Consider the following 26,835-nt stretch of genomic DNA (forward strand, 5'->3'; position numbering starts at 1 on the left):
AAACCCTTCCTGATTGGCTGAAGATTGAGGAGTGGGACAAATATCCAATAGGAGAGAGCGACTTACAAACGCTTGGCACCGTGTGACAACCAATAGCACGTCGCGAGAGGAAACCCACCAAATTTGTATTTTTCTGCACGAGCTACTTCTTCTCTTTGGTAAGGAAACCTATTTAAGCTCCATTTAATAACGTCTGTTACATTTTGGGGACCTTTGTTGAATATAATTAGCGAAGGTTCATTGTTTAAAGTCTGAATAATCAATGAAACGTATTTTAAGTCGCATAGTTTCCTAACAGTGTCATAAGATAGTAGATAGCGTCGTTAGCTTGCCATAATGGAACGCAGAGGATCGGATCGTTTATGTATATTTTACAAATAACCCTTTTTCCAACGATAAATGTTAAACGTTACTATCTGATTATATTTATCTCTTGTTTCTTTTAAAACAAGCCGCATACTTGAGATTTAGGCGCTTCAAGACAACTCTTACCACTTGGTTTTTGACGTCAAAAATGGCCATTGAATGTCTCATCCAGTTTCAGGTTTGGACAGATTTTCAGACATGATGGATGCACTGTCGGTGGTGTGTCAGCTGCGGGACCTAGCGTCTGAACCACAGAACCGAGCTGTGATTGTCCAGGACCAAGGTTGTCTTCCAGGACTGGTTCTCTTCCTGGACCACCAGAATCCAGAAGTGTTGTTTGCAACCCTGCAGGTACAGAAATGTTGCAAAAGTATTGATATCCACTTAAAATATTTTTAGATAATCAAAATGTGTATATCATTTGATTTTTTTTGTTGCTATGTGTATTGTAAAGTAGGAGGAAAGTAATAAATGTTCTCAATATGTTTGATCTCAATAATTAAGTGATCATATATTCTGTCCTTCTGAGATATGAACCACAATAATTTATATTTGTTTTGACTCTTAAAATGGAAACCAGTCAGTCATATTGAACAACCCAGTCTTTATTGTCTAAGAAATAAAAAAAATGTACAATGCATAATCTTTTTTTTTAAATTATTTTTATTTATTTGTACTCAGACTCTTCGTTATCTGGCTGAATTGCCTATCAATGTACCCATCATGAAGATTGAGCTGGGTATGATGGTAAGCTTGGAAAATCTTATCAGGAGGTAAGAAAATCTGACAATATTAAAAAGACAATATTAATATATTTTCATAAAGGTGATACATTTATGCTGGAAAATATGGCATCACCCATTGTAGATTATCAATACAGTATATATAAGTGATGTTTTTTCACACAGGGAGGGCTTGTCTCTTGATATCACAGCTCTGGCTAAAGAGGTTTATAGTATTCTCAGAGCACCTGCTAATCCAGCACCACGCACACCAGAAAGGGAGAAAAGAAGGAAGCCCCAGTTCTTTATCAATTCTACCAACAACAAGGCTAAGTCTGTCACATTACACATCCAGGGGTTGGACAGCACTGTAAGTTTACTAACTTATTTGCAATCTGATTTATGCGTCATCTCGTTTACTCTTGCATTTTCTTGCTGCGTTCAAGCAACAAAGAGGCTTATGTGAAGAGGCTCTTCTGAAAGTCAAAGGAGTGATCAGCTTCACTTTTCAAATGGCCTCAAAGAGGTGTACAGTCCGCATCCGTTCAGACCTCCCCACCGAGGTAAAGAGAAGGCATTCAATATTATTTTGTTCTGGTTTGTGCCTGATAAAGTCTGTGAGATCCAACCAGGGGAAAAAAGTGGTGCATTTTGTCTGAACTTGTGCATTTTCTGTCAGAGTCTGGCCACAGCTATCGCTTCCACTAAGGTGTTGTCGGCTGAGCAAGTGGTGAAAAACGAGGCCGGAGAGGAGGTGAATATCATTCAGATAGAATTTCTGCGAATCCCGACAGAGCTTTTAAAATATTTCATATCTCTGCCTTCAGGTTTATGTCCCTCTGAACTCTTGTGGCGCTCAGGTGCCACAAAACGCAGACATCCCAGACTACCTCCCAGAGGAAGAGGAGAGCCCAGAGAGGGAGGTTGACAAAGCAATTTCCCGCACTGCAGCTAAAGAAGATTCCAGTGGGAGCTGGCTGAATGCTGCTGCTAGTTTCCTCACAAAAACCTTCTACTGGTGAAGCTCTGATTTTGTCCTAAAAGTGTCCAGATAGACTCCGTCTTCTCTCTGCTGAGACAGAGTCCTCATATAAGCTACAATGATCGCTGATATGAGGGTTTTTGTTGAGTCTACCATTCAACAAGCAACTACAAAATCATTGCTATGTGCATGTACAGATTTCCTGTCTAAAAATCTTTCAAGCTAAATGAAAGTAAACTTGTGTATGTCTCTTTCTTTTTTATGTTCCATTTATGTGGACTTCTCAATTTCTGTTTTTGCCTTTTCTAGGCATCGTTTACCTCCCAACATGTCATTCATGTTAATCTTACTGTCCTGCTGTGTGTAACTACCGTACTTGAACTGGTTTATGCTGAAATAAATGTACAAAAGATTGCCTGTATTGTTTGTGTGCATTGCCTCTTTTGCTCTAAGAAGTAAAAGAAAGTCTGTCCAGGATAACCAGAGTGAATATTTAATCAGTTCCAAAATTTTTAATTTTCCAACAAATCGAGATGTAATAATTTTACACTTCAGCAATACAATGGTTCAAAAAAACTCTTCCCATCCACTGTCCTTAAAGGATTTGTTTGCTTTCAAATCTTTATGGTCTTTCAGAAAATTTCTACTTGGTAATATTTACAAACATAGGTAGTCAACATGATGTTAACAGTCCAGCTGGTAGAAACCTCCTGCTCACATCTAGTACATATTGCTACTAGTTGTATCAACACATTCACCCAGGAAAGCGTAGCATCAAAAGCTGAGTGAAAAATGTATGAGAAGCTGCTTACAGTGGGGACAGAGCATTTAATCTGGCTTCAGATGTTTGCATCAAAAGGAAGACATGGGAGAGTTTGGCTGCAAATGCCAAAACTCAGGAATGCAGATTCACCTTCAACTCAGTGTAGAAACAATGTTGCCCTACACAACCGCAACGCAGCAAGGCAACACAACTTCACAATTAGCAGCATCGATTCATGAAAATTATTAATTTGTTTGATTCAGTATCAGATGTAAATTATTTCAAGTCATTTTGAGCCGTCTTAGGCCGAACAAAACTCAGCTTCCAACACAGTCCAGCTAAAGAATAAGTAAAACTCTTCCAGTACTCTGGGCCAAGTTGTAGGATACAGCTTTGACTGAGTTTTATCTATAAAAAGGGTAAACATAATGGCTTCAACCCAAAGCAAATTTCTGAAGAAAAAAAGGACACAGGCAACTAGAAGAATCACATTTTATCTGTACAGCAATTAAATAAAGTTAAACAGAAATCAGAAGTTTATGCCCTATTTCTCTGTTGCCTAAAAAAAACAAAATATTGTTTTAATAATTACTGAAACTAAAGTTTGTAATACTCAATCATCCTGGCCTCAATCTTACAGCCTCTAGTTTTAAACACTGTAGACAGAATACATTGCATTATGTGACATTTCCAGGTAGTCTCTATATAACGTAGTGCCATTATACCATCAATTTTGTACTGATTCAACCAAAAATGCTGAAGCTACACAAAAAATGCATCAGTCTCTTTTTTTCTTTCACATTGCAGATGCTGAAAATTAGGTTAAAGAACATCTACAACGAAAACGCTTCAAGTATCATGGTTGGAGACTGAAAAGGTAATCTCAGTTTACAAGATTAATAAATTTTTCTTCACTCAATCTCAGGAGTTGAAGTTGTATTGTGATTTTGGAGCATTGGAGAACTGGGCGGGAACAAGAAGATATGACCAACTGTCACCGAGAAAATGAGCTCTTTGCCTGAGTTTCTTAAAGGAAAAGACACTTCTCTTGGAAAGGATGTCTTTCTTTTTGGAGTTCTTTGGAGACACCGGTTTTGGGACATGGCAATGGCGTTTTTGTCCACAGGAGAAAGAGAATATAAATATGGTGCTGCTAATCTCTCCTTTGGTTCAGTCTTCACAGCTCCATGATTCTCTGCCTCCTTCGGAGCGCTTCTCCTGTCTCCGTGGCTGTGGAGTCGTCACGTTCCAAAGCGGCATCAGGCTACATCTGAATTTCAAAAAAGAAAAGGCAAAGGAATAAGAGCAAATAAATAAATGCAATATTACTCACTGACCTAAAAATATGAAGGAATAAAGTTTTTTTTTTCCCTGAAAGAACAAGTGTTTCCTGTACACACACATCTACAATTGAACAGTCCTGTACAATACATTTACAGTCCAATTTTGTCATCTGTTTCTTGCATAAGTTATCTTGAATATTAATAGTTTTATGCACTTTGTACCAGACAACATGATCTAATACCACCTACAGTTATATTGGATGAGTGCAACATTTTTGTAGGAAAACAGTGTAAAATCTGGTGTAATTTCTGTTGAACTTGTCTGCTAGGAATTATCCACAAGCACAACATTCACATATTGCTATTGTGAGGCTGAGTGTACACATAACATGACACATATCCAACTGAAGGTAGTATAATAAGACAATAGATATGCGATATAAGTCTTATTGACCTGGTCCCTGCTGGGCTGATATATCTTCAACTGCACTCAGAGACTTTAGAAGACCGTTCTCCATGAAGGCTACGACAGAAACTTTACTCTCCTCTTCCTCCGTCTCCTGCTGCTCCTCCCCTTCAGGAGGAGACAACCTGGAATGTGAAGGCAGTGAGATCACCTCTTCGAACTCCCCGTTCTCCCTGTCAAAAACAGAGTGGAAGTAAAAATTTATTTTAAAAATGTTGCCATCAGCGCTGTAATAAACAGGATAGAAGCGAAGCGGTGTGATTTGTTTGCGCTGTACACCACCTCTGGTCAGGGCGGCTCAGAGGAGTGGTGCTGGGTTGTGGGCTGAGGTCAGGTTGGTGACTGTTGCTGTTTGTCTGAGGCACGTTGGCTGCAGGTGCTGCAGGAGAACCAGAGCTCACTGATGGAACAAGTACAGTAGCTATCAGTAGCATCCTTCACTTTAACAACAGAGGAGAGGTATTTTTGGGAGAAGAGAGGCGTATCGTGTTACCTGCGCTGTCTCCGGTCCTGACTTTCTGGAGATGAGGGAAATGAGAATAAACATTTTGAAAGGTGTCTTAGGCGCGTTTTCGGTTTTTAACCAATATGTGCTTTTACCTTATCTGATGTGTCTGAGCGTCTGGTTCTCTTCATGATCTCCTCAAGACGCTGCAGGAGGTAAAGAAAGGAGAGAATTTAATTCAAAAACATGGATGATTTTTGGATGGATTATTTATTAGTGTTTGAAGACGTCACCTTTTTTCTCTCCAATCGTTCTGCTTCTTCCTTCTGAAAGTGCTTCTCCCTCTCCTGCCTCAGTCGCTCTGCCTCCTCCCTCAATCGAGACTCCTCCTCCTCTTTCTAATCCAAACACGGAGACAAGCATTGAGACAGAGCTCAGCTAAATTTAGCACCAACAGGTAAATCTCACTGAATCAGAACAATAACAGAAAATCACGCAATGAAAACATTAATGGAAAATACTCAGATGATGATATTACTGAAGATTAAAGCTATTCTCTCCTAACTTGTGTCTTTTTTATTTTTGCTTGCAATTGTGACATTTAATGTTTTGGGAAAAATTTCGGTTTCCCAATTACTATGTAGGTCATGACATGACATTTCTGTGTAAAATATATTCTTAATTGATCATAAATAATATATATATATTTTTGATAAACTAAATGCTGCGTTTTCATACATATAAAAGTACTTATAATCATGGAACCAAAAAAAAAAGGTTGCTGTGTCCTTTGACCTGTTTCTGAAGTCTCTCTGCCTCTTCTCTCTCCCTCTGAAGCCTCTCCTCCTCAGCCTTTCTCTCCTCCTCCTCCTGCCTTCTCCTCTCCTCTGCCAGACGCTGGGCCTCCTCTTCTCTCTTCGCTCGCTCTTCCGCTTTACGGCGGGCCATCTCCTCCTTTGCTAATCTGAGCGGAGAGAAACAAATGACATTGATGCAAGTCAACCTACATCATTGGTGGCACCACCAGATGTCCTCAAAGGGCCTTCGTACCTCGCCTGCTCCTCTTGTTGCCTCCGCTCCTCCTCCTCTCTCTCCCTCTGCTCCCGGGCCAGCCGCCGGTTTTCGGCCAGGATCCGACTGGCCTCCTCTGGATCTGTGGTACCAGCTGAAGGTTTCTGAGTTGGAGGACTGCTTGTAGACTCTAGAAAACATCATAAAATAATTGTTGGAAAAAATACATCCTTCCAGCATGATTTACTTCTGTGTCTTTATGACTGACCGTTGACTTCAGCTGGTGCCTCACTTGGGGGATTGTTCTCACCCAGTGGCTGAGGTCTGGGTTGAGGAGGGCTGAAAATCTTCCCTTTTTCCTCTTCTTCTTCTTCCTTCGGAGCTGCTGTTGGCGTTGAGGGTTGAGAGTGCTCAGGTGTGATTCTGACAGGACGAAGGTTTCCGGGATCATCTGAAACTGGAGATTTAAGCAGCTTGGGAGTTGGGGGACGTCCCAGTGTTTTCTGTGGAGCTCTGTGAGCAAACGAGAATAAAAATGTTATATTAGAAGATAAAGTCAAAACAAGAACTTTATTCAAGCTTTATTGAAATAAAGTTATATTATTCAATAAATTTTATTATTCAAGCTTCATATTTGTTTTGGAGAAAACAATAGATTCATCTACCTGCCAGCAGAGGGTGGTGTGGCTTTGTTGGACTTTTTGCCTAAAGAAATGGTGGACTTATTGGGAGGTAACGTCAGAACAGGAGCCAGTGGAAGGGACAGGTTGCTCCAAGACTTCCTGACGCTGTCACGGTCTTTATGCTTATACAGATTTTTAAAGATGCAATGATAAAAAATATTAACATACATTTCTTTGTTGCTTTTTGTTCCCTCAGTATCTAAGCAAATTGGTACAATACCATGCTAAAGTAATTATGTCTTACTCAGCATAAAATAAAAAGTTTGGGGTAGTTACACACCAAATGGAAACATTGTGACAAAAACAAAGAAGACCATCAATGTGAGGCAGAAGGAAATGATGCATGGTTTTCAAGTTTTCCACAAATATAAAATTGAAGTCTGTGACATAGATATTTATCCAACCTCCTTAACTCTCATTTATCCATCTAAAAGGACAGGTGAGAAAAGGAAGGATTAAAGAAGCATCCAAGAGGTCCGACACATCCCTGTGATGAAGCAAGATGGTGGCAGCTGGCAAGATGCTCTTTTCAGAAACCCAAACTGTACAAAGCAATTATCAATTTATATCAAAACATTCCCATGTGTTATGCCAGACCAGTCAAAACCCAGCCCTGATTCCAACTGAGAATCTGTGACCATTTGAAAAACATTTGTGCTAGGAAATATTCCTTCCATACCTGCATAGTTCCTGTGGTCCTTCTACGAGCGGTGGCGGAGGCCGGCAAAGCTTTCTCTCTGCTCAGGTTCCTGTCCTGGCTGCGACAGTGAGGGAGCACTTGGGCCTGCAGGGTCTTGAATGACATGGCGCCCATGGGGTGGCAGGAAACTGAGCGAGGACACACAGGCATGGCTACAGTGATGATGCACAAGGTGGGAGGGAGCAGGTATGATTTGGAACAGTGTGGGAATTTGTGGGACACCAGGAAAGATTTGGCGCATAAAAAAGGCGCATAAAAATAAAGTTCAGAATTAAAGGTGGAAGTATAAAGGAAGTTAGGTGAATGGTATGAATAAAGCCATGCATTTAGGGAGGTCAAACATGGGGTAAAAGGAATGAAAAGGTGATGTTTGGTAGTAAGAAAGCAGAAGAGAAAGAAGCTGTTAGTGCTACAGATTAGTAGAAGCGCAACATATATACAGACATTACCTAACACAAGAAACACCCCGAAGAGGGAAACATATTTAGTTTATTATTCAATCAGGACAAGCTTGTCAGTATTACACATTAGACGCAACACCAAACATAGAACATATGCAAAAACTACAACATGAACAAAAAGCTAAAGTGCACATTTACACATTGTGTCTAATGTCAGGACAAAGAGCAATGTGAAAAATAGACAGAATGAACTTTGTTTAAGTCTGCAGGTGAACATAGGTGAAGACTTTAGCCCATTACTTCCCAACATATTTTCCTTAGTACATCCTTTCTTACGAAAACAAGGAACTTTACCGCATGCATATGGAGAACCCAGAGCACGTAGTAGTTATATGTAGATCAATATCTTTCTAATTGATCTCGCTATTGGATATATTTATTTCCTATTAAAATTGGTACAATGAACATACATAAATTTGTAAGAAATAAAAGACATAATTGGCTATGTCAGATGTTCCTCACCAAAAAAAAATCTATCTTGTTTTCTGGTAAACAACCCACATGGTGACTGCTTGGTGGCCAATGCACAATCCTTTGTGAGCTTGGTCTGTTCTGAAATGCAGGGCTTTTGAGAAAACTACCCACACATGAAGTCCAATAGCCTGTTATGCCTGGGCATAGACTGAATGGATTAACACTATATCAAGCTCTTCGGTGAACCCAGGTTTAGAATCACTGTCTTTAACCTTTTATGGAGCTTCATTTTATTTCATAATTCTTTATGAAATTTGTAGTTTTCAACATGAAACAAAAAAAAACACGTATTAAAAATAATATACGATTATTGTAAATGTAAAGTTCTATAAAGTTCACACAGTAGCCTTGCCAACGTTTTACTATGGAGACAGGAGGAGCAGCCAGCGCTGTCAATGGGTAAATACTTCCTAAACAGCTTAGACACCAGGACCTTGTGGTCTGCTTCATTGCGTGTGTTTGTTTACGTGTGTGTGTGTGTGGTGACCAACAGTGAGCTTCGGGTGCCTGATACAGGCTGGTAAAGGCAGTTTGGGACAGTGTAATGCTTTAAGTCCGCTCAAATCTTATTAACATTGAAAACCCTCGAGGTCAAGAGACTCTGTTGAAATATTATTACTTATTTCTACTGGACAGGTGAAGATTTGTGAGTGATTGTTAAAAGTCTTTCATCAAATTTAGGATAACCAAACACCCCAGAATGAAAGCACCATGGACTGGACTGTGTATTACCTGACTGTTCTCCAGACAAGCTCATGGCGCTACGGCTCCGGGCCAGGTATGAGTGTGTTGGCTGCTGTAGTCGGTTCACCATGCTGCTCTCCCATGGCGTCAGCGGAAGGCGGCGGAGTCCTGAACACAGACGCATGTAACACCTGAGCTTTGATAAGAGCTAAAACTATTACCTACTCACTCATCAGCCCAAGCAGTCAAAGCAGATTATAAACCATTCGCAGGCCCAGCACAGCTTCCCTTTATTTATCCAAAAGTGAAAGGTGAACAGAAGTCAAGTTTAAAAAATGGACACCCCATTGCATGCATTAACTTGCATTAAACTGGTAATTATCAGACGAAGCAAACACCTTGAAGTGAACTGCACACAAAAGGCAAGATGAGAGTAGGGGAGCAATAACAGAAGGCTGCAGCATAAAAATATCATAATGCAGCATCAAATGACAAAACCAGACTTTCCAAGATTTTATACAAGCAGTTTAAATATCTGACCATAACTCCCCGACTGCTCACTGGGAACACGCATATAAATAATGTTCATGATAATCCGTTTACCCACTTTAACACAACATCAGGCAAAACATGCAGTGCGGCAGGGCTGGCTTGGACCTTATTCAATGCTCTGAAAAAGTACTTTCACCCCAGAGTACTTTTGGTTTTCATTGTCTTGGCGCACTTCAATAGATCAAGCACATTTCAACGTCAGACAAAGATAACCTGAGTAAAGGCAAAATTCAGTTTTTAGAACCTGATTTCATTTATTAAGGAAAAAATAAGACAAATTTCAATTTGTACTCAGAGTGAACACCTGAAGAGAACTCAAATTTTAGGAAAAAAAAGCTATACAAACCAACCTGCCCCAATGTGAAAAAGAAATTGACCGCTATAATGGTTCTGCCCACCTTGGAGGCAAAAGCTGTCATTGAGTGTTGGTAATAAATGGAGGAATTTTGAGCCACTGTTTGCAGAATTTTAAGAACTTGTTTAACATCTCGACACAGCATCTCAACAGTATTAAATCTGAAGCCACTTCAAAATCTTAACAGTGGACTTGCTGATGCGCTCCCGATCACGATCTTGTTCCATCAGTCCATGGACTATTTTTCCAAAACGTTCTTCAGGAAGTTAATTACTTTGAGTTGTTTGGCCATAGTTGGTTTTCACCTTCTCCAAAGGTTCTATTTTTGCCTAATTTCTTTCTTCTTGGCAAGTCATGGTCACTTTCTCAAACTGAAGCAAGATGGGCTTGCAGATGTTTTAATTTCTTTTATGACCTCCAAGATAAGTCAATGATGTGCTCTTGGAACAATTTTGGTAGTCCGGCCACCTGTTGGCTTTTACTATTATTCCCTTTTTAGACTGATAGATATAAAGATATATCAATCTTTAAATGTATTTAATGTCATGGGGTATAACATGTCACTTAAATCTTATTGACCTGTGGTATTTTTAAGTAATTTCTTGACTCTATATGTCAGGCAGGTTGGTTTTGATAACTTTTGTCCTTAATAAATGAATTACCACATAAAAAATGCTTTTTATATTTGCTCAGTTTATCTTTGATTGATATTAAATTTTCTTAGCTATATAAAATATGAAGTACATTATAAGTAATGTAATGGGGAAAATACTTTTCATAAGTATGCAAGTAAAAGATAACAATAAGCTGAAAACTGAAGGAATGAATACTCAATGCACGGTTAAAAAAATTATAGTATATATATAATTTTTAATTATGCCTAGTTATTGTTTTCTTTCCTTTTGGAATAGCAATTGAGGTATTGAAGAAGATTTTAAATGGAATTAACAGGTAAACAAGCTTGATAATATAGAACATGCCATCTTTTTTTAGCCATGATGCATATATAGCATTCCCATAAAAAACAGGATTATCCTACAGAGGATTATAGAAAAGGGTTACGTTGGAGCCCAATCCTAGTGATTAAATACTCCAGTGTAAGCATGTACTCATTCATAATATAGTGAACTGTTGTGAGTCGTAATTTAAGCATAATCTGCAATCAGAATGCAGATGTCCATTGTTTAAATTCAAAGGAACTATCTCTTTTTACTTTCATTCGCAGGTTTCAGCCCATGATCTTTTCTGCTCTGTGCATCATAACATAAGAAGTCAAAAGTGCCCTTATTGAAACCTGTGTTTTTGTGCTGGGTGGTCTTCCCCTGATGTAGGCGGGGTTTGGACTGAGCTTTGCTTATTACAGGCGTGGAAGCTGTTCTCATCTGTAAGCCTGTCAGCAACATATAAACATCAAAGGATACATGATGTTTCAAACGTTGCACAAGAAAATATAGTAAAAAAACAAACAGTTTAAGAAACACCACCAAGAGTTAGACAACACGATCAATATTCCCCAATCTGTCCAAAAAGTATGATGCTACTGTAAACAACTATCTGAGGCATGTATATCTGGGAAAACAAATACATTTGTACATGTTTTGGTCTTTCATCCACACGAAACTCTGCCTAATACCACTAAAAGAGATTATTTATGAAAGTGCCAACCAAAGAGAAAGCTCTGTGTTTGTGTGTTTACATAGAAAAATGAAAATTTATGGTCTCACGCATTACAGTCTGCGACAAATAATGCACAAAATATTTCTACAAATTAGCTTCAACACAATTCCCAATTGACATCGTCTTATGTTTTAACTTACATTCCAATGCACTGTTACTGATCCCATGTGTGCAATATTATTTTTGAAAACAATGTGGAAGAGATATTTGTTTTTATAAAGATCCAGCTGTGTGTGTACATGGCATGAGATAAATGAATATATATAAAAAAACAACAACAACTTTGTGCTGAATGAATCTATGCTAACTTTGACAAAGTAACACTCAATAAATTCCAATTCCCATCATAATTTCTGTACACTAACAGCAAGCCAAATATTCTTATTAGCCTTCACAAAAAAGATTTAGCACAATCCAACCCTCAGCTAAAAGTCTTATGGAACATCCCAACAACAAGTGTGAAAGGAATTAAAATAATAAATAATAAATAAAAAGGAGACAAAGACATAAGGAGGTGACATGTGCATGTCGTTATTTCCATTACCTCTGTCTGGCGAGTGCAGCAGTGTGGCAGACGAGGAGGAGAGGCGCTTGGTAATGATGGATTCCGTGTGTTTGGATAAATTCACGGTGGACACCGACCTTCTGTCAGCATCTAGAATCAAAATGAGAAAAATATATTAATGATAGGAAACAAAAGGAAGTGAGACCTGACCCTATACATTCATTAATTTAGGTTAGAACTGGAAAACTACCAACTCCTAAAAAATAAATGAATTAGTGCTAAATGGAAATATTGTGTCTTTGCGATACGACTTTGGGTAACGTGGTGGGCTGCTAACCAAATAGTAACGATGTCGCCCACATCAGTCTACATGTGTGCTAGTACTAGTGCTCTAAAACTAGCCAGCTAACTGACACAGAGCTATAATATTCACAGTGGGACGTCAATCCGTATCTGCGGTAGAAACTGAAAGCACTTTGCATGTGCTCCAGTCCAGCAAGGTCGAGTGGACAGAGGAAAGCAGACTCCACAAAACCTGAACCAAGAAAGAGCAAAGACGAGATAGAGGATGGGAATGAGTCAGAGAGAAGTTGAACATGAGAATGAAAGAGAGAAAGACAGGGAAGGCGGAGAAGGGTGTGAGTATGCAGTAACAACAGAAGGCAGCGAACCTGAAAAGTGCAAAACTAAACATGGCAGAACAATTCTGACAAGCTGAGGCGGCTGGAAAAATTTGTGATTTCTGTGGCAGACTTGATGTGTTTGTACAGGGCCTTTGCGGGTATGAATGTGCTTCAGTACCAGCTGGTATGCTTGGAGTGTTGGTGTGCAGCGCTCCTCCCCAGGACCAGCGGTTTTGCTTCGGCCTGGTTTTCTGGCTCCGCTCCAGCGTGCGGCGTATCACTGCCTCATGACGCACCTTCAGTCAGAACAGCAAAGAGAAAATCCTCAATGTGGCAACTTCTTAGGCTTTGAACAAGCTCAATATAATCTCTTCAGTCTCTCTGATAGTGAAGAAAGCGTTTTTGTAGGGGTGAGTGTGAGTAATAAAAGCCCCTGTGAAAAGTGTTACAATTTAAATTTCAGACTCAGCATGTATGTGGAGCATTGCTGAAATATAAAAAAAACTTGAAGCCCAGTCTGTACAGTTGAAATCAGAAGATTAAATACACCAAATAAAAAGATACAAACATATTCTTTCTCATACTTGTCTTATTGTAGGTAAGTTAGAATAACCAAAATTATTTATATTTGCTAAATGCCAGAAAACTTGGCCAGGACAATTTTCAGAGATTTTTTTCTAGCCATATCTGAATTCCCCACTATAATCCTACAAGGTCAAGCAAGTATACACAATTAATGGATGAAAGTACGTATATCATTTGTTGAACTTAATTTATCCAAACAGATCGGATCTGATGTCAAAAAATATTCATAACATTGCAGTTTTTTATAACTTATGAGCCCTCCATAATGGTTGTTATCTTTTATTACTCTCAGATGAGGCTTGTCAAGCATACAAAACAAAACAGGTGTATACCCGGTCCTCCTCTTGTTTTTGCCTTCGCTTCTCCTCCACAGCAGCCCTTCTTTTCTCCTCTTTTATCCGCTGCTCTTCCAGTTTTTTCTTCCTCTCCTCCAACTGTTTCTCATAGTGCTGCCTCGCTCTCTCCTCGCGCGCCTGCCACTGGGCCTCCTTGGCAACTGCATGCACGTACGCACAAACAAGTTGGAATTTGACTTGCATAATTAAATTCACACACATACTCATGCATGCACATATCAACAAGAAGGGTCAACTGCACTTCCTGTGAGAATGCTGTAACTTCCAGCACAAAGTAAATCCTTATATGAAGTCAGATCTTTGACCTATGTAAAACATGATCAGCATGTGTAACAAACTGCTTTTGACTTTTCAGCTTTCCTAAGACCTGCCTGATGGACTGCTGTGTTATGTAAGGTAGAATCCATGGCAACTGGATGCCTGGGTTCACCCTGGATTTTTATGTAACATCCAGGGAAACCGGCACTTCACAGCTGCCAACCAAGTTCAGCCACAAAATGTCAGGACAGAATAAAAAAGAACAGCCACAGATTCGCTTTAAGTTGCCTTAAAACATAAATTTTCCTCTGAATGCCTTTCAAACACATGAAGATAAAGAGTGCTCACCATTCTGTTTTTCCTGCTCCTCCCTGCGCTCACGGGCCAGCCTCTGTCTCTCATCAATCTTGTTAAAGAGCAACGAGTCTGCAGCACAGTTTACTAGTACTATTAGCAAGTCTTCCCTTCAAAGGGGTACAACAAAAACAACAACAAAAAACAGCAGAAACTGGCAGTTGTTTTTCAGTAAAAGGCATTTATTCTAAATGAGTTACCTGTTTTGGTAGCAGTATAACTACTTGTGTTTTTGCTGGTGGTCCGATTAGGAATGGGAGGGGGTATAGGTGTCCCAGTGGGGGAGTAGGTCTGCCCAGAGGCTGAAGACCCTCGACAATCCTCAGACCTATACTGGGAGTAAGATGCTGAGAAGAAAAACAGATTGGCATCAAACACTGAGCAAAAAGACTGAGATAGGGGGAAAAAAAACCTAGGATACATCAGGGCCTTGAAAACAAAAAGTCACAAGTGGAGATGAATTGGTCCAACATGGAAAAATGAAAAATCTCCCCCAGGCATAAAAGTTTTACCTCCAAATTACAGTCAGCATTATTCCCCACAGGATGATGTTTTTCATCAGACTCTAAATTTGAGATTTATTACAACAGTAACTGCATCCCTGCAGTGTAGGTACTGAAGTGATTTAAGAAGATTTCAATAGTGTTTTTACATTTGAAAGGACCAGAATGACAGGATTTTCTGGTTCATTACACTATTGATAAAGTAATGAGTGTTTCCTGTGTAATGGTTCTCACTAAGCATCTATCATGGTAGTAGACTAGACTTGTCCAAATGGAATTTGCTTAACTAATCATTAATAGGAATTATTGATAATCTTCAGTCAGATTTCATGAGTTGTGAATTATCATAGTACAATGGTAGAGACATGCATGCCATAATCCTGAATACCAAGGTCAGAAATCTCGATAAAATATCTCTCTTAAATAGAGATGTACTTTGCTTTTCTTAGACAATTTTTAATTTTCACTTAGGTCTAATCTATCAATTCTAATTGTTTAGTATATCACAGAAAGCAAAAAAAAAAACAAACTTCATGTTCATTGTGAGATATGCATACTTTTGAAACCAAAATAAAAGGAAAGAAAAGTCCTGCATTCAAATTCCCACTTGGGGTCTTTCTGCATGGAGTTTACATGAGAGCATGAAAACTCCATGCATGCTGTTTTCTAATACACCTAAGCCATACTTTAGCTGCATTATAGTGCAAAGGTCCAAACAAAAGACAGGTGTGTTTATATGTCTGGAACATGCTTGCAGCAATAAATCTAAGATTTGTTAAAACAACCACATCTTATGAACTGTCTGAATAAAAGCAGACTAAGAGTGTGTCTGCAGTTTCTGTTACATAGTAACAGTAATAGTTTCCTGGTAGGAAAAAAAACATTCATATTCATATTTTTTTGTTATCACCAATGTTCACTTTTCATAGAGCTGAGCTATTGATTACTGGTTCTATTGGCTCCACGGGGACTTAGCTCTTAATTTTAGCCATTTGGAAACAAAGCTTTATTTAAAATGTGCTAAAATGCATTTTAAATCAAAGCACTAAAACAACCCTTTGAGTTGTAATATTAGTGCCATTAGTAAATTAAGAAGACAAAAACAGGGCTATGTACAAATATAACTTGAATAATTAAACAGAAATTTGTGTAGAAGAGGCAAATGTCACAATTCTTTCAAGCCCAACTAAAATAATACACTTCAACACTCATGTGGGCTTCCTATCTTTTCAGCAACATCACAGCTTGTTTAGCAATTACACACAAAGCAAAAGAGGAGCAAAGTACATATTTCATATCTGACTCCACCGGTGTCTAAGGTTAGACAAAATGTCTATTTAAAACTCCCGATTCTCAATTTCTTTTGTACTTTCATGCATCTGACGTCGCTGACTCCACCCACAGCAGGCTTAAGAGTTTTACACAAACTTAAAAAAAAAAGTCGAGAAAAGACATCAGGTCATAGTTGACTGAGTATTGTATGTCACCGTGTATGGGGCAGCTGCAGAGGGGTGTACACAAGCATTCACAGGTCTGCATTGCCTCAGGTAGATGTGGTCATAATGACTATTGTTACAACAAGAAAGGCAGCACCAGGACTTTGTTCGCACCTGAAAATCAGTTTCCTCAAATAAAAGATCGGTTCAAAAAGGAAAGGATAATTTCCCGCAGCTCAATATTTAACTTGATATTTGTCTTGAAGCTCCTCATTATGAGCTTGGCATGACATTAGAAAAAAATGTGCAAGAGAATATATATTTGCGTTTCTGAGGTCAACATAAAGTAGGGGGGGGCAGCACTCCATCACAACTGGCAACTTGTTTTGATTCCCAAAGCTTTGAATAAACCTTGTTCAATGTCCCATTCAAATATGCTCCCTCATAGCCAACTTTCCCCAGCTCTTTATTCCCGTAACTCATCCAGGAAAAGTCAGAATCAGATGAGATAAAACCTGTTGATCTCATTTTAGAGTCTGTCCTCAAAGGATTTCTCCTAGTGAGAAATTTATAAAATGTATATCTACAGAGTTAAAGAGGAATCCTTAAAAGATGTCCAAAAATCTGTCTGTTATATAGAGTAACTTAAGAGAGGGCAAAACATTAGTCTTGTCTGAACTAACTGATTGGGTCCTTTCTTATTGACAATGTCTAGTTTCCTTTGAGGTTTGAGCTACCTATTCTGATGCTAAAACATCAAATGGAAAAATATGCTACAGGTTCTTTGGTAGAGTTTTGAATCTAGCACAAATTAAGGCATTGCATTATCTCAAACGATCCATCAAAGCATATATTGCCAAAATGTAGTAGCTGATTTTTATTGTTTGCCTCTGACCGCCTGATTGGTGCGTCCTTACTTTGACCTTCTCCTGAATAGATGTCAGGAATAATCCACCTTATTCTTGGCCAGCAGAATTCAAATATAATTCAACACAATAGACTGCAGTATGAAAGAGCTGAATGTTGTCAATGTTAAAGTCCACAATTACTTATTATAATAGTTAGGCTACTTCAGTAGGTCCTTTAGCTTTGCAATAAACCAAGACAAAAAGCTTCCTCTGTTTTTATGCATCATACGCTGTGCTAATTTCCATTCATTTGTGCCAACAGAGACCACACATTCTTTGTTTGAAGACAAAAAGCAAGTTGAGAGTATCTCAAGGCGATTTGAAAACACTAACACCAAATATAGTGGAGTTTGTGTGAATGGATCCACCAAGAAGTGAAAGCTTAAATAAACTGTATTTTGAGTGCAGCATGCAGAACAGGATGCTCAGTAGTGTGAGGTGCTTTATGCCCCACTCTGCTGTTGTTAAAACAAATGCACAAAGCTAAGTTCGGAAGCAGTGTGCATCGCCCAAAAGAAAGCTACACAGAGGCTATCAAATATATATGTGAACAAGCACATGCTCAAAAAATGAGACTATGTTGAAGTAAATACATATTTAATGAGTTACAAAAGTGTCTTCATACTAAGTGTAGGATTTGGATGTGACATCCTAGTCCCATTAATTCAGCTATTATGCACCTACAGAACATACTTTAGCCAGTTGAAATAATTCACTGCTCTAAATGTTCAAACCTGATTTTGTCACCAACTGGTTAAAAGTTTATAGACTGATTATTGAACAGAAAGAAAAAAAGAGGAGATACATAAATAATCATACAGTGTGTCCCCACAATGTATTCCTGAGAAAATTTCATACTTTTACATACTTCAGTTCTTAATACAATTTTTATGTGAAAATACAAAATAAATTATGTGAATTGCAAAGTTTGGCTTTAAACATAAAGTCTGAAAGAAAAAAGATCAGACGATGGATGAATGAATGGACATTTCAGACAGAGACAGAAACTAGAGTGTAGAAATACAATTTTTTCTGTGCTCTATTTTATTTTCCCCATATGTTTTATATACTGTAGTGATTTGATATTGTCATTGCAATATTGGGCAATATCATTTTCCAATTTATCCCCATAATATGAAGCAATATTGTCCATTAAAATGAAAGATTTAAACATCAATCCAAACACTGCCGTACATTTCTGCTTCAAACTTGAACGTTCACTTGGAGTTTATGAAACCCAGGTAGTGAAAAACCAACAACCAAAAGTGCTGGAGTATTTCATGGCAGAGTAGCTGGGAAGAGAGAGAGTATTTATCTCAGAAACCCGATCTTGGAAAACCAAAAAACAAGTGATGGGTACTTCATATCAAACAAGTGATAATAGTAATAATAATAATAATAATAATAATAATAATAATAATAATAATAATAATAATAATAATAAAATCAAACTGTTGGTACAAATAGTATATTTTAAAAACAATCAGTCGCAATAACCTCTCCACTGATCTGCTATATTTTCAGCATAGCCGTGTCCTTTCTGTGCATCTCACAAGCATCTTTCTGTTGCAAAGGTCACTGAATCAACGAACCTCAGATAGCTCAAAGTGTATTTGCTTGTGCACACTCGCCTGCTGTTTAACACCATTCGCAAACACATTAAACCTGCTATGCAGTGTAATTGAACCTGCTCACAATAGAGGCGTCCTGTAACCAGAGTCATGCTGCTCTTAAGCTTCCAACATTTTTTTTTTAAACATTCAACTATGTGGGTTAAGTAATGAACTACATTACAAAGCATAAAAAGGGAGGGCTTCTCAGAAACTGGAAGATGGTGGTTTGTGTTTGAAGATGTTTAAACTTACAACTTAAGTGGTGAAAAGGACATTTTTGCTGTGCATCTCCAATTTTACTTTTGTTTTCTCGTGATAATCAACTGTATTTATCATCCTTCATATCGGTCTGTGGTTTCAGTGATAAAAACAGCTGAAAATAACTAAAATAGCACATGACTTTAGCCAGACAGCATTCATGTACATAAAGAAGATGTGTTCATTTCATGAAGAGTTAAATTTTTGGAGATAAAAGTTTTTTCCCCTGCCAAAATATAATATTGTACAGAATATAAGTACAAAAATCTCCAGATGGTAATGAGATTTTGGTGAACTAAAAGCATAACGCACAGTAAAAGATACAGTCAAAGTACCTTCTTTGACTTCTGACCATAATAAAGCCCAATCTTATGCCCTTTGACTCCTCTTTTCCACAGTTCTTATCTTCATCTATTGATTGATCAAAATACAATACAATTTTATTTAATACAGTTCCTCCAGTTGGTCGAGGCACAAGGTTTTACCTGAGTTGTTCATAATGTCAGATGTATTAATCCAAACGTGGGACCTCTGACCCTGCCTGGTCTGTCCACTTCAACTAGATTAATCACAGGGTCGGCAGCAGGGTTCCTACTTCCTGAAAACATTCTTCCCGGCAGAATCTGAGCTCAAATACAAAGTCCACAGTCCAGGTAGAAGCCAAAAGGAAAACTCCTCCATCCCACTTTTCCTAAATTAGATTTAGAAAATGAGCGAGGTCAGTCGGTGTCACCGCTGTTGACTCGCCAGTCCCCATCCTTTTGTTTGCGTGTGCATGTGTGTGTGTGTTTATGCGCTTTGCATGAATATGTGCTACACAAAGTGAGATATAAGCGAGAGTGTGACTGTTTAATCTGGCCCTCCCTCCTCCTCCGCTCGTTGTCTGTCGGTCTGCACACCCTCCCCCCCAGTCTATCTGCATTCATCGCCAGTCAGATTAAATGGTCAGAGTTGGCGATTAATGCTCTGCCGTCCAGGCCAGTGGGTAACAGTCAGGCACAGTGTGCAGCTCCTTCCTTCTCTGCAGCCTGAGAGGATTAGCTGCTGCTAATGCTAAGCCAAACTGTAACCTCCAAACACCAGAGCGACAAAGGGGGCAGGGTTGAGAATATTCCTTTATAGCTCTGGAATGGGCATTCAGGTCTGGACGAAAGGTGCAACAACAGAGGTTTTTATAATTTTGTGCTCCAAGCTGCATTGGACGTAAAAATGTCTGCTAGGTCCTCACAAACAGCAATATTTATGCAGAAACAAAAATCAGACTGAAAGTGTGCCATCTTACTTTTGTCAAGAGATTTCTGAAAGGCTACCTTATTATACTTTTGAATTGTCCACAAAGTCTCGAGTTAAAGACAATATTACTTCATCTGGTAATTTTCAGGGAAAATATTTGCACAGCAAGTTAAACAATCAAAATACAATGAATCAAAACTTTCAGCTGTTCCTTCCAGTTAAAACACGTAGTGCGTATTAAAAAAAATTAAACTTTGTGTTTTTACACATTTTTGTCATGTTTCACCCTCAAACTACAGTGTATTTTATTGGGAAAGCAAAATCGTTCATAGTTGTAACATGGAAAGACTTCTGCTGAAACCTTTCCCCATTTTAGTTGCAAAATAGATCAGCTCAGTCAAAGGATGGAGTCAGTGAAAAACAAGCAAAAGGTTTTGCTGTACATTCTTAACCAAATGTAGGTCTGCGCATTTAGTTCAGTTCATCTTCTTATAAGCAGTGCTATTTAAAAAAAAAGCCTCCCTACAGAATAATTCTGCAACCATCATGTTTGACAGTGGTAATATCATGTTCAGGGTGATGCGTTAGTTCTAGGCCACTATACTATTGTCAGTTACGGTATCTTGTGACCAGAAACAAGTAAAAGCTGTAATTCCAACCTCTTCCTAAAAATATTACCAGAAATACTTAACTTTTGAAGACCTGCCAATTTTAAGAGAAAATCCCAGCACTGCACATTTCTTACTGCTGTGACTGCAGTCTTATGCTGGAGTGTTGACAGACCTCTTTGCTTACAAACGCATTACCATCGCATACACGTGTGAAGCACACTGCACCTCCGCTCTCATCTCTGCTGTCCTTGTCTTGACCCAATCTTGCAGGCTCAGCTAATTTTCTTTCTTGCACAAACAAAAGTGTCCATCATCACAGACCCTGTGCACCAATGGTGTCTGCAAAGCGCAGGCTAATCCAAACCCCATAAAGCAAAGTGCAGCAAGATATTTTACTGTCAAGTATAAATATGTAATGAGCCACACAGTAAAAAGAAAAAAAAGAAGTCTGCAAATCTTTGGTGCGTCACATTTTCAGAGCATCTGCAGCGCCGACTCTCTGGAGAATGCTCAAAGTTTCCTCAGTTCAGTTATAAACTCTTTGTCCCAGATAATGCCTTTAATTTAGATACATTAATGCACACTCAAACTTGCACGGTCACATTGGACACCCGTCAGTCTACTTTTCTTCATACCTCGTTTCTTTTTCCTGCCAGCCTCCCTCCTTCTCTGTACCTCCTCTTCCTCAGTGATGGTAAAGAGCGGTTGAATCGTCAGCCGGCTGCCTCTCTTCCTTAGCTTCCACTTGTCTCTGGGTGATCCACTTCCTCCACCTCCTCCTGCTTTCCCATACGGCATCGCCTGCCCTGTTGCAACCGCTCGAGCCCCCAGGCTAACTCACCTGAGCTCTGCCCATCCCACCCCACCCAAAGGAGATACGGAACTGTTCCAGAGGACTTTGGAGGTCAGGGTCACCCCTAACAGCGCTCTTCTTCAGGAAGATGTAGGTCTCTTACAGATAAATACCCGCAACCATGTTAAACAAGCTATTTTAAATCTAAAAAGATTTTCAGATGATACAAAAATAAAGTAATTTTGAGGACAGCCAAAGAAAGGCAAAAAATGATGAGTCAAGAATAAACCCAGTGCAATGCAGAGGAAGGAATGGGAAGCAGACAAACAGAGCAGCTCAGAGGACCAGCGAGCAGAGAGAGTGAGGATGAGGATGAGCTCTGGTGATGTGGCATAGAAAAGAAGACTTAATCCACAAGAGTGGCTCCGCAGAGGTCTGTAAGAACCGCACAAGTGACTCCTGCACTCCTCAGGAGGATGCTGCATCTGCTGTCTTCACATACACCCCCACCTCCCGTCTTTATAGTCCCCCCACTAGTTCTTATCTGCAAATCTGCCAGGAGAATTACATCACATAGCAATTCCTTGTACTGTACGAAGATGTGCACATACAGGGACGAGGAGGATAAAAAGAGGTCAGGAGAGTCGATAAAATATTCAGTGCAGCTCCAGTAGTGGAAGGTGAGCCGGCACAACGTAATGGGTTTCCCTGACAACAGCAGCACATGGACCAGTGACACAGTGCAAAAGTAGGAGTTTGACAGGTGGACGTCAGAGCAAAGAAGCACAATTGCTGATGCTCCCACTCGAAGTCAAATAATGCAGTACTGGAGCCATTGCTTTGGAAGGAGTCCAGAGAGCACATGGTTTATGGCTCCACCCACCGTCTCCACTTAAAGAGAAATCATATTATTTTTATATGGGCTGGTTTTTGGTAGCAAGTTATGCTCAATTGATGTGTGTATATTCAACCTGTTCTTTGATGTTCCCTTAAAACTCAGAGTGCCAACCGCTTCTGATATATTCTCCCACACCCAAAAAAACAAACAAATAAGCGAGCAAACTTAATAAATAAAAACATTTTTGTTGTTGCTGTTGTCAATGCTACTGAAAAAAAAAATCCAAAGATGGTTTTAAGAAGTATTAACTCTGGGTTCCCCAGTCTACATGTATTTTTTATTTCAGATTTTTATTCATTTTTTTTTTTTTTAAAACAACCCAAAAAACATTGCTTTTCTTTCGACTTCACAATTATGCACCAGTTTTCTGCTACTCACATATAATCTTAATATATAAAACTAACATTTATAGCAATAACAAGGCAAAATGTGAAATGTTTTAATGACTGTGAACATTTTATACATTTGTGAAGTCAAAATGCTTAATGAATAGTTTGTCATTGGGGCTATTCATTTAATATCTCTTTTAAAGGAACTTTTTCCAGTAATAACAATATAAAGGAATTCAGGCCAATAGTTGCAGCCTCATCTCCTCAGAGAGCATGTGCTGCACAAACACAATCATGGACGAGCGATCTGATCTTTGTCCCCACAGGACACAGCAGTGCTGTAAGCCTACACCTGACTTTAACGTGATAGGCTCTGCAACACGCCCTTCTCACTCATATTCAGTGTGGCAATAAAGCACCAGTACAAATAGGATTTTTACATGAAAAAGGTAAATGAAGTTCATTATTGAGAGTGGATGTATTGATACTGGGATATTACAGTTAACAAAAATGAATACCTAATATTTCTACAGTGAATATGTTATAAGTCGGCAACTAGAAACTGAAAGACAGGAAGGACTAAATGAAAGAAAGAAGGAAAGCACACAAGGAAGAAAAGAGGGTTAACACAATGAAATAAGGGGACATAAAAGGACAGAAAGAAGAAGTGTGTTAGGACTCAAGGAAGGAAGGAAAGAAAGAAGGAAGGGCTTGAATGAGTAAAATGAGGAGAAGGGAACAGAAAATCTTAGGCAAAGAGGAAAGGCAGTAAAGGAAGAAAAGAAAGAAGGTAGAGTACAAGTAAGTTGGAATATGACAAATGAAGGATGAAGGGAAGGATAGATACAAAACAGGTGTAGGGTAAAGGTAAGGTCAACAAAAGAAACAAGAAGAAAAGAAGAATATATTGAAGAAAGGAAAAGGTGTTGGGGCACAAGGCAGGTAGGCAAGGCACCAGGAAGGAAGGAAATAAGGAGGGGCAAAGGGAAGTATGTTTTTAAGGAAGAAAGGGAGGATGGAGAGATGCAAAGAGTGAAAACAAATATTTTCTCATGCACCATTTCCCTTTTCCATACGGAGGCTATAGACCTCGACGGGCCATCCTGATTTTAACTCCCATCCTCAATGCCTTTGCTGCATGTCTTTCCCCACTTCTCTCTGCCCCCTCCCTGTCTGATTACAGTCAAATAAAAGCCAATAGTACCCCCAAAATTCTTTAAAGACAAGACACAACAACAGAAAACAAACACAGAATTTAAATTCTATCTTGCAACTTTTAGATCCACCGCCTCTCCAACACATTTGAATCAAATAGCTGAATTTTCTCATCAGAACATCATGCAGTTGTATCATTCATACAATCTTAGTCATATTAACGGAAGGAAATGAGGCCATTAATATGATTCAGGTGTGTTGGAGAAAGGAAAGTGTAGTGGAGAAACTACACTTCCCTGGCATTAATGTATTGACTTTTAGAACTACAACTAATTATGCTTAAGCCAACACTGAATGCCCATTCATAGCGTTGGGGCGTAGGCTTTAGTGCTGCATTCAGAGTAAAAACTTGTTGTTGTTACAGTTCTACAGTTGCTACAGTGGGTATGAGGCAGTCTGAAGTTTTCACGGTACAATGATTGGGTAAAAATACCACAGCTTTATGGACTCACCATATTTACAAATCCAATTCATTTATTTTAAAACAAAGAAGAAACACATATTCCTTGTTCTGCTAAATTAGCAAGGCATGAATTATCATATTTTTTATAATATGCACACCATTTATTATTATAATACTAGACAACAATCTAACAAACAAGCTGCTCTTGGCTTTTTCAATTACTGCTTTAACATAATGTCACCTTAGTTAGAGTGATTGGGGACATCTCCACAGCATGATGCTGCCACCTGCATGCTTTTGTTTGTTTCAATAGCATCACTATCAGGGTATCAGGGTCTTTGCAGCCAAAAATATTGAGAAACACTTTTTTTTCTTGTATGCAAAGACAAAGTATAGTGACCACTGTGTTGTGAGACATTTAGTAATCCGGGAACCATACGTTTTTAAAGCCTGGTATTCCTCGATACAGGAAACCAGCACATTCCTACTTGATTGGACATTATTTGTAATGACCGAAAACAGCAAATCATTTTATTCACAGACAGATTAAGACTGTCTGTGAATAAAAGGTTAGGAATACAAGTAACAGCTATACTTTCACATAAATTTAAGATCATAATGGCAAGCATATAAACAAAACAGCAAAATTTACAAAACTGATTTATTGCCCTTTATTCGTTTTAACTTCTCATACTTCTCAATTTATATGTTTATAAATTGTTTATTTTGTTGCCAAAATACTGCACTAATAGTTAAAAATAGAAATTGACTGAAAGTGATTCATGCTGTAAAATGACACGCTAATCTTCATTTGTAAGTCCGTCCAAACAGAAAAAGTCATGACACAACACACGACGGAAGACAGAACAATGACAAATCCCAGTCATGGAGTCACAGCAGGTAGTACACTAACAATAGATAACAAGCACCTGCTCAATCCCTATTAGACTGAGGGGTGTGGCTACATGTGGGGGGAGTTTCTCTCTTATTTAGTTTCAAGTAATAAGAGATAAACGTTCAACAAAACTTCTTTCCTATAAACTAAAATTCACTCACACGAGCAATTATTTATACTTTGATTAATCTTTTGGTGTAAAGCTACTAATAGATGCTAAAAGAAAATAGTTACACCGGACTAAGGAACAATTTCATTTCATTTCTCAGACAGTGGTAAGTTTATCAATAAGCCAAATTTAAAGGGTTTTTTTTTTTTATTCTACATCAAGTCTCCAGAATAACAAACCTCCGTTTATCCATTAATCCACCTGTCACACATCGAGGGAAGAAGCCCTGACGGAGACCAGCTGACAAAATGTCAGCAACAGGTGTTTGTCAAGAGGGACTCACAATGTCGTTCAACAGCAAAGACAAATGAACAACTAAAGAGTGGTGTGAAGAAAAGCGGCTCGAGTTAAAGGCAAGCAAAAATAAAGTAAAGCAACCGGTTGGGTGAGTTGGTTGACAGATAATCCCATTCCCGTGACGGACCGGCGGGGAACCCGAGTTTGTTTATAAATTAAGAGTTTAAATCAACGAGGGGAAAAACACTAGAGGGGCTCAAGTGAGCGCCGCGTCACAGCTCAGACGGAATGTCTGCAAGTTAAAATTATTTATAGGAATTAAGAGTCGCCTCGGCATTAGTGCTCACCTTGGGACTCCGGAGGAGAGGTGTCGCTGCCATCCTGCTCCGCCATTTCTCCTGACGTCAGCTGAGAGGGATCAGCAGCAGGAACCAGAGGGACCTGATCCCTACACAGGGCTGCGGTGACTGGGGCCCCTCCCACGGACAGGTACGGGCTCATCATTCCAACTCTACCCCACCAAGAAAAACTGTGCTTCTTAGAAATAATAAATACACATAAAAACCATTACAGTTTAGCTTTCTGTAGAGAAAAATATTTGAAATGATTTATGTTATTGCGCTTGTACGCTTTCTGACACGTGGATTGGTGAGACGTATACACGATTTACTGTAAATGAAGAAAAATCTAAGGCACACCATCTTTACCCAGGGGGTTTGCAGACATTTTTATAAGAAAAAGGGCCTGGTGACATAGTTCTGGATTAAACGCACAATGGATAAGGGCGCCATCTGGTGACTAGTAGAAGTGATTTCAGAAAACAATTCGAATTTAACATGGGGAAACCATGTTAAATTTCAGTTTGTTTCAGTTGTGGTTCATACAGATGATACCCATCTGTTTGAATCCGTGAACAAACCACATTCACGGATTCAGAGGCCGAAAGCAGCCATGTTGTCAACACACCTTACCTGCGTGCTTCTTGATATGGGCTGCAGGAAGAGTTTGAGCCCATGTCGCATGAAAGCC

The 26,835-nt window shown here is 39.0% G+C and overlaps 2 protein-coding genes across 3 annotated transcripts; one reads left to right on the forward strand and one right to left on the reverse strand.

Moving 5' to 3' along the window:
• Positions 1-107: 107 nt before the first annotated feature.
• Positions 108-2,491, forward strand: LOC102234401 (armadillo repeat-containing protein 1-like). Its single transcript, XM_005814806.3, has 7 exons — positions 108-158; positions 539-717; positions 1,048-1,139; positions 1,275-1,458; positions 1,535-1,651; positions 1,768-1,842; positions 1,916-2,491. The coding sequence occupies exons 2-7, from the start codon at positions 565-567 to the stop codon at positions 2,108-2,110; spliced, it is 816 nt and encodes a 271-aa protein (XP_005814863.1). The 5' UTR covers positions 108-158; positions 539-564; the 3' UTR covers positions 2,111-2,491.
• Positions 2,492-2,542: 51 nt separating this feature from the next.
• Positions 2,543-26,238, reverse strand: map7 (microtubule associated protein 7). 2 transcript variants are annotated; one of them, XM_023348047.1, is made up of 19 exons: positions 26,154-26,238; positions 14,506-14,652; positions 14,300-14,377; positions 13,670-13,833; positions 12,931-13,048; positions 12,169-12,279; positions 11,242-11,337; positions 9,089-9,208; positions 7,401-7,573; positions 6,704-6,843; positions 6,307-6,551; positions 6,078-6,228; positions 5,823-5,991; positions 5,321-5,425; positions 5,183-5,233; positions 5,076-5,100; positions 4,865-4,982; positions 4,571-4,755; positions 2,543-4,103 (listed from the first exon to the last, which is right to left on the reverse strand). In XM_023348047.1, exons 1-19 carry the CDS (start codon positions 26,197-26,199, stop codon positions 4,093-4,095), a joined length of 2,253 nt encoding a protein of 750 aa, XP_023203815.1. In that variant the 5' UTR covers positions 26,200-26,238; the 3' UTR covers positions 2,543-4,092. The 2 variants fall into 2 exon arrangements, with proteins under 2 accessions (XP_023203815.1, XP_023203814.1); XM_023348046.1 differs by lacking the exon at positions 26,154-26,238 and adding an exon at positions 21,503-21,732.
• Between the last annotated feature and the right edge of the window lie 597 nt (positions 26,239-26,835).

The sequence above is a fragment of the Xiphophorus maculatus genome, chromosome 15 (genome assembly GCF_002775205.1).
Source record: "Xiphophorus maculatus strain JP 163 A chromosome 15, X_maculatus-5.0-male, whole genome shotgun sequence".
NCBI lineage: Eukaryota > Metazoa > Chordata > Actinopteri > Cyprinodontiformes > Poeciliidae > Xiphophorus > Xiphophorus maculatus.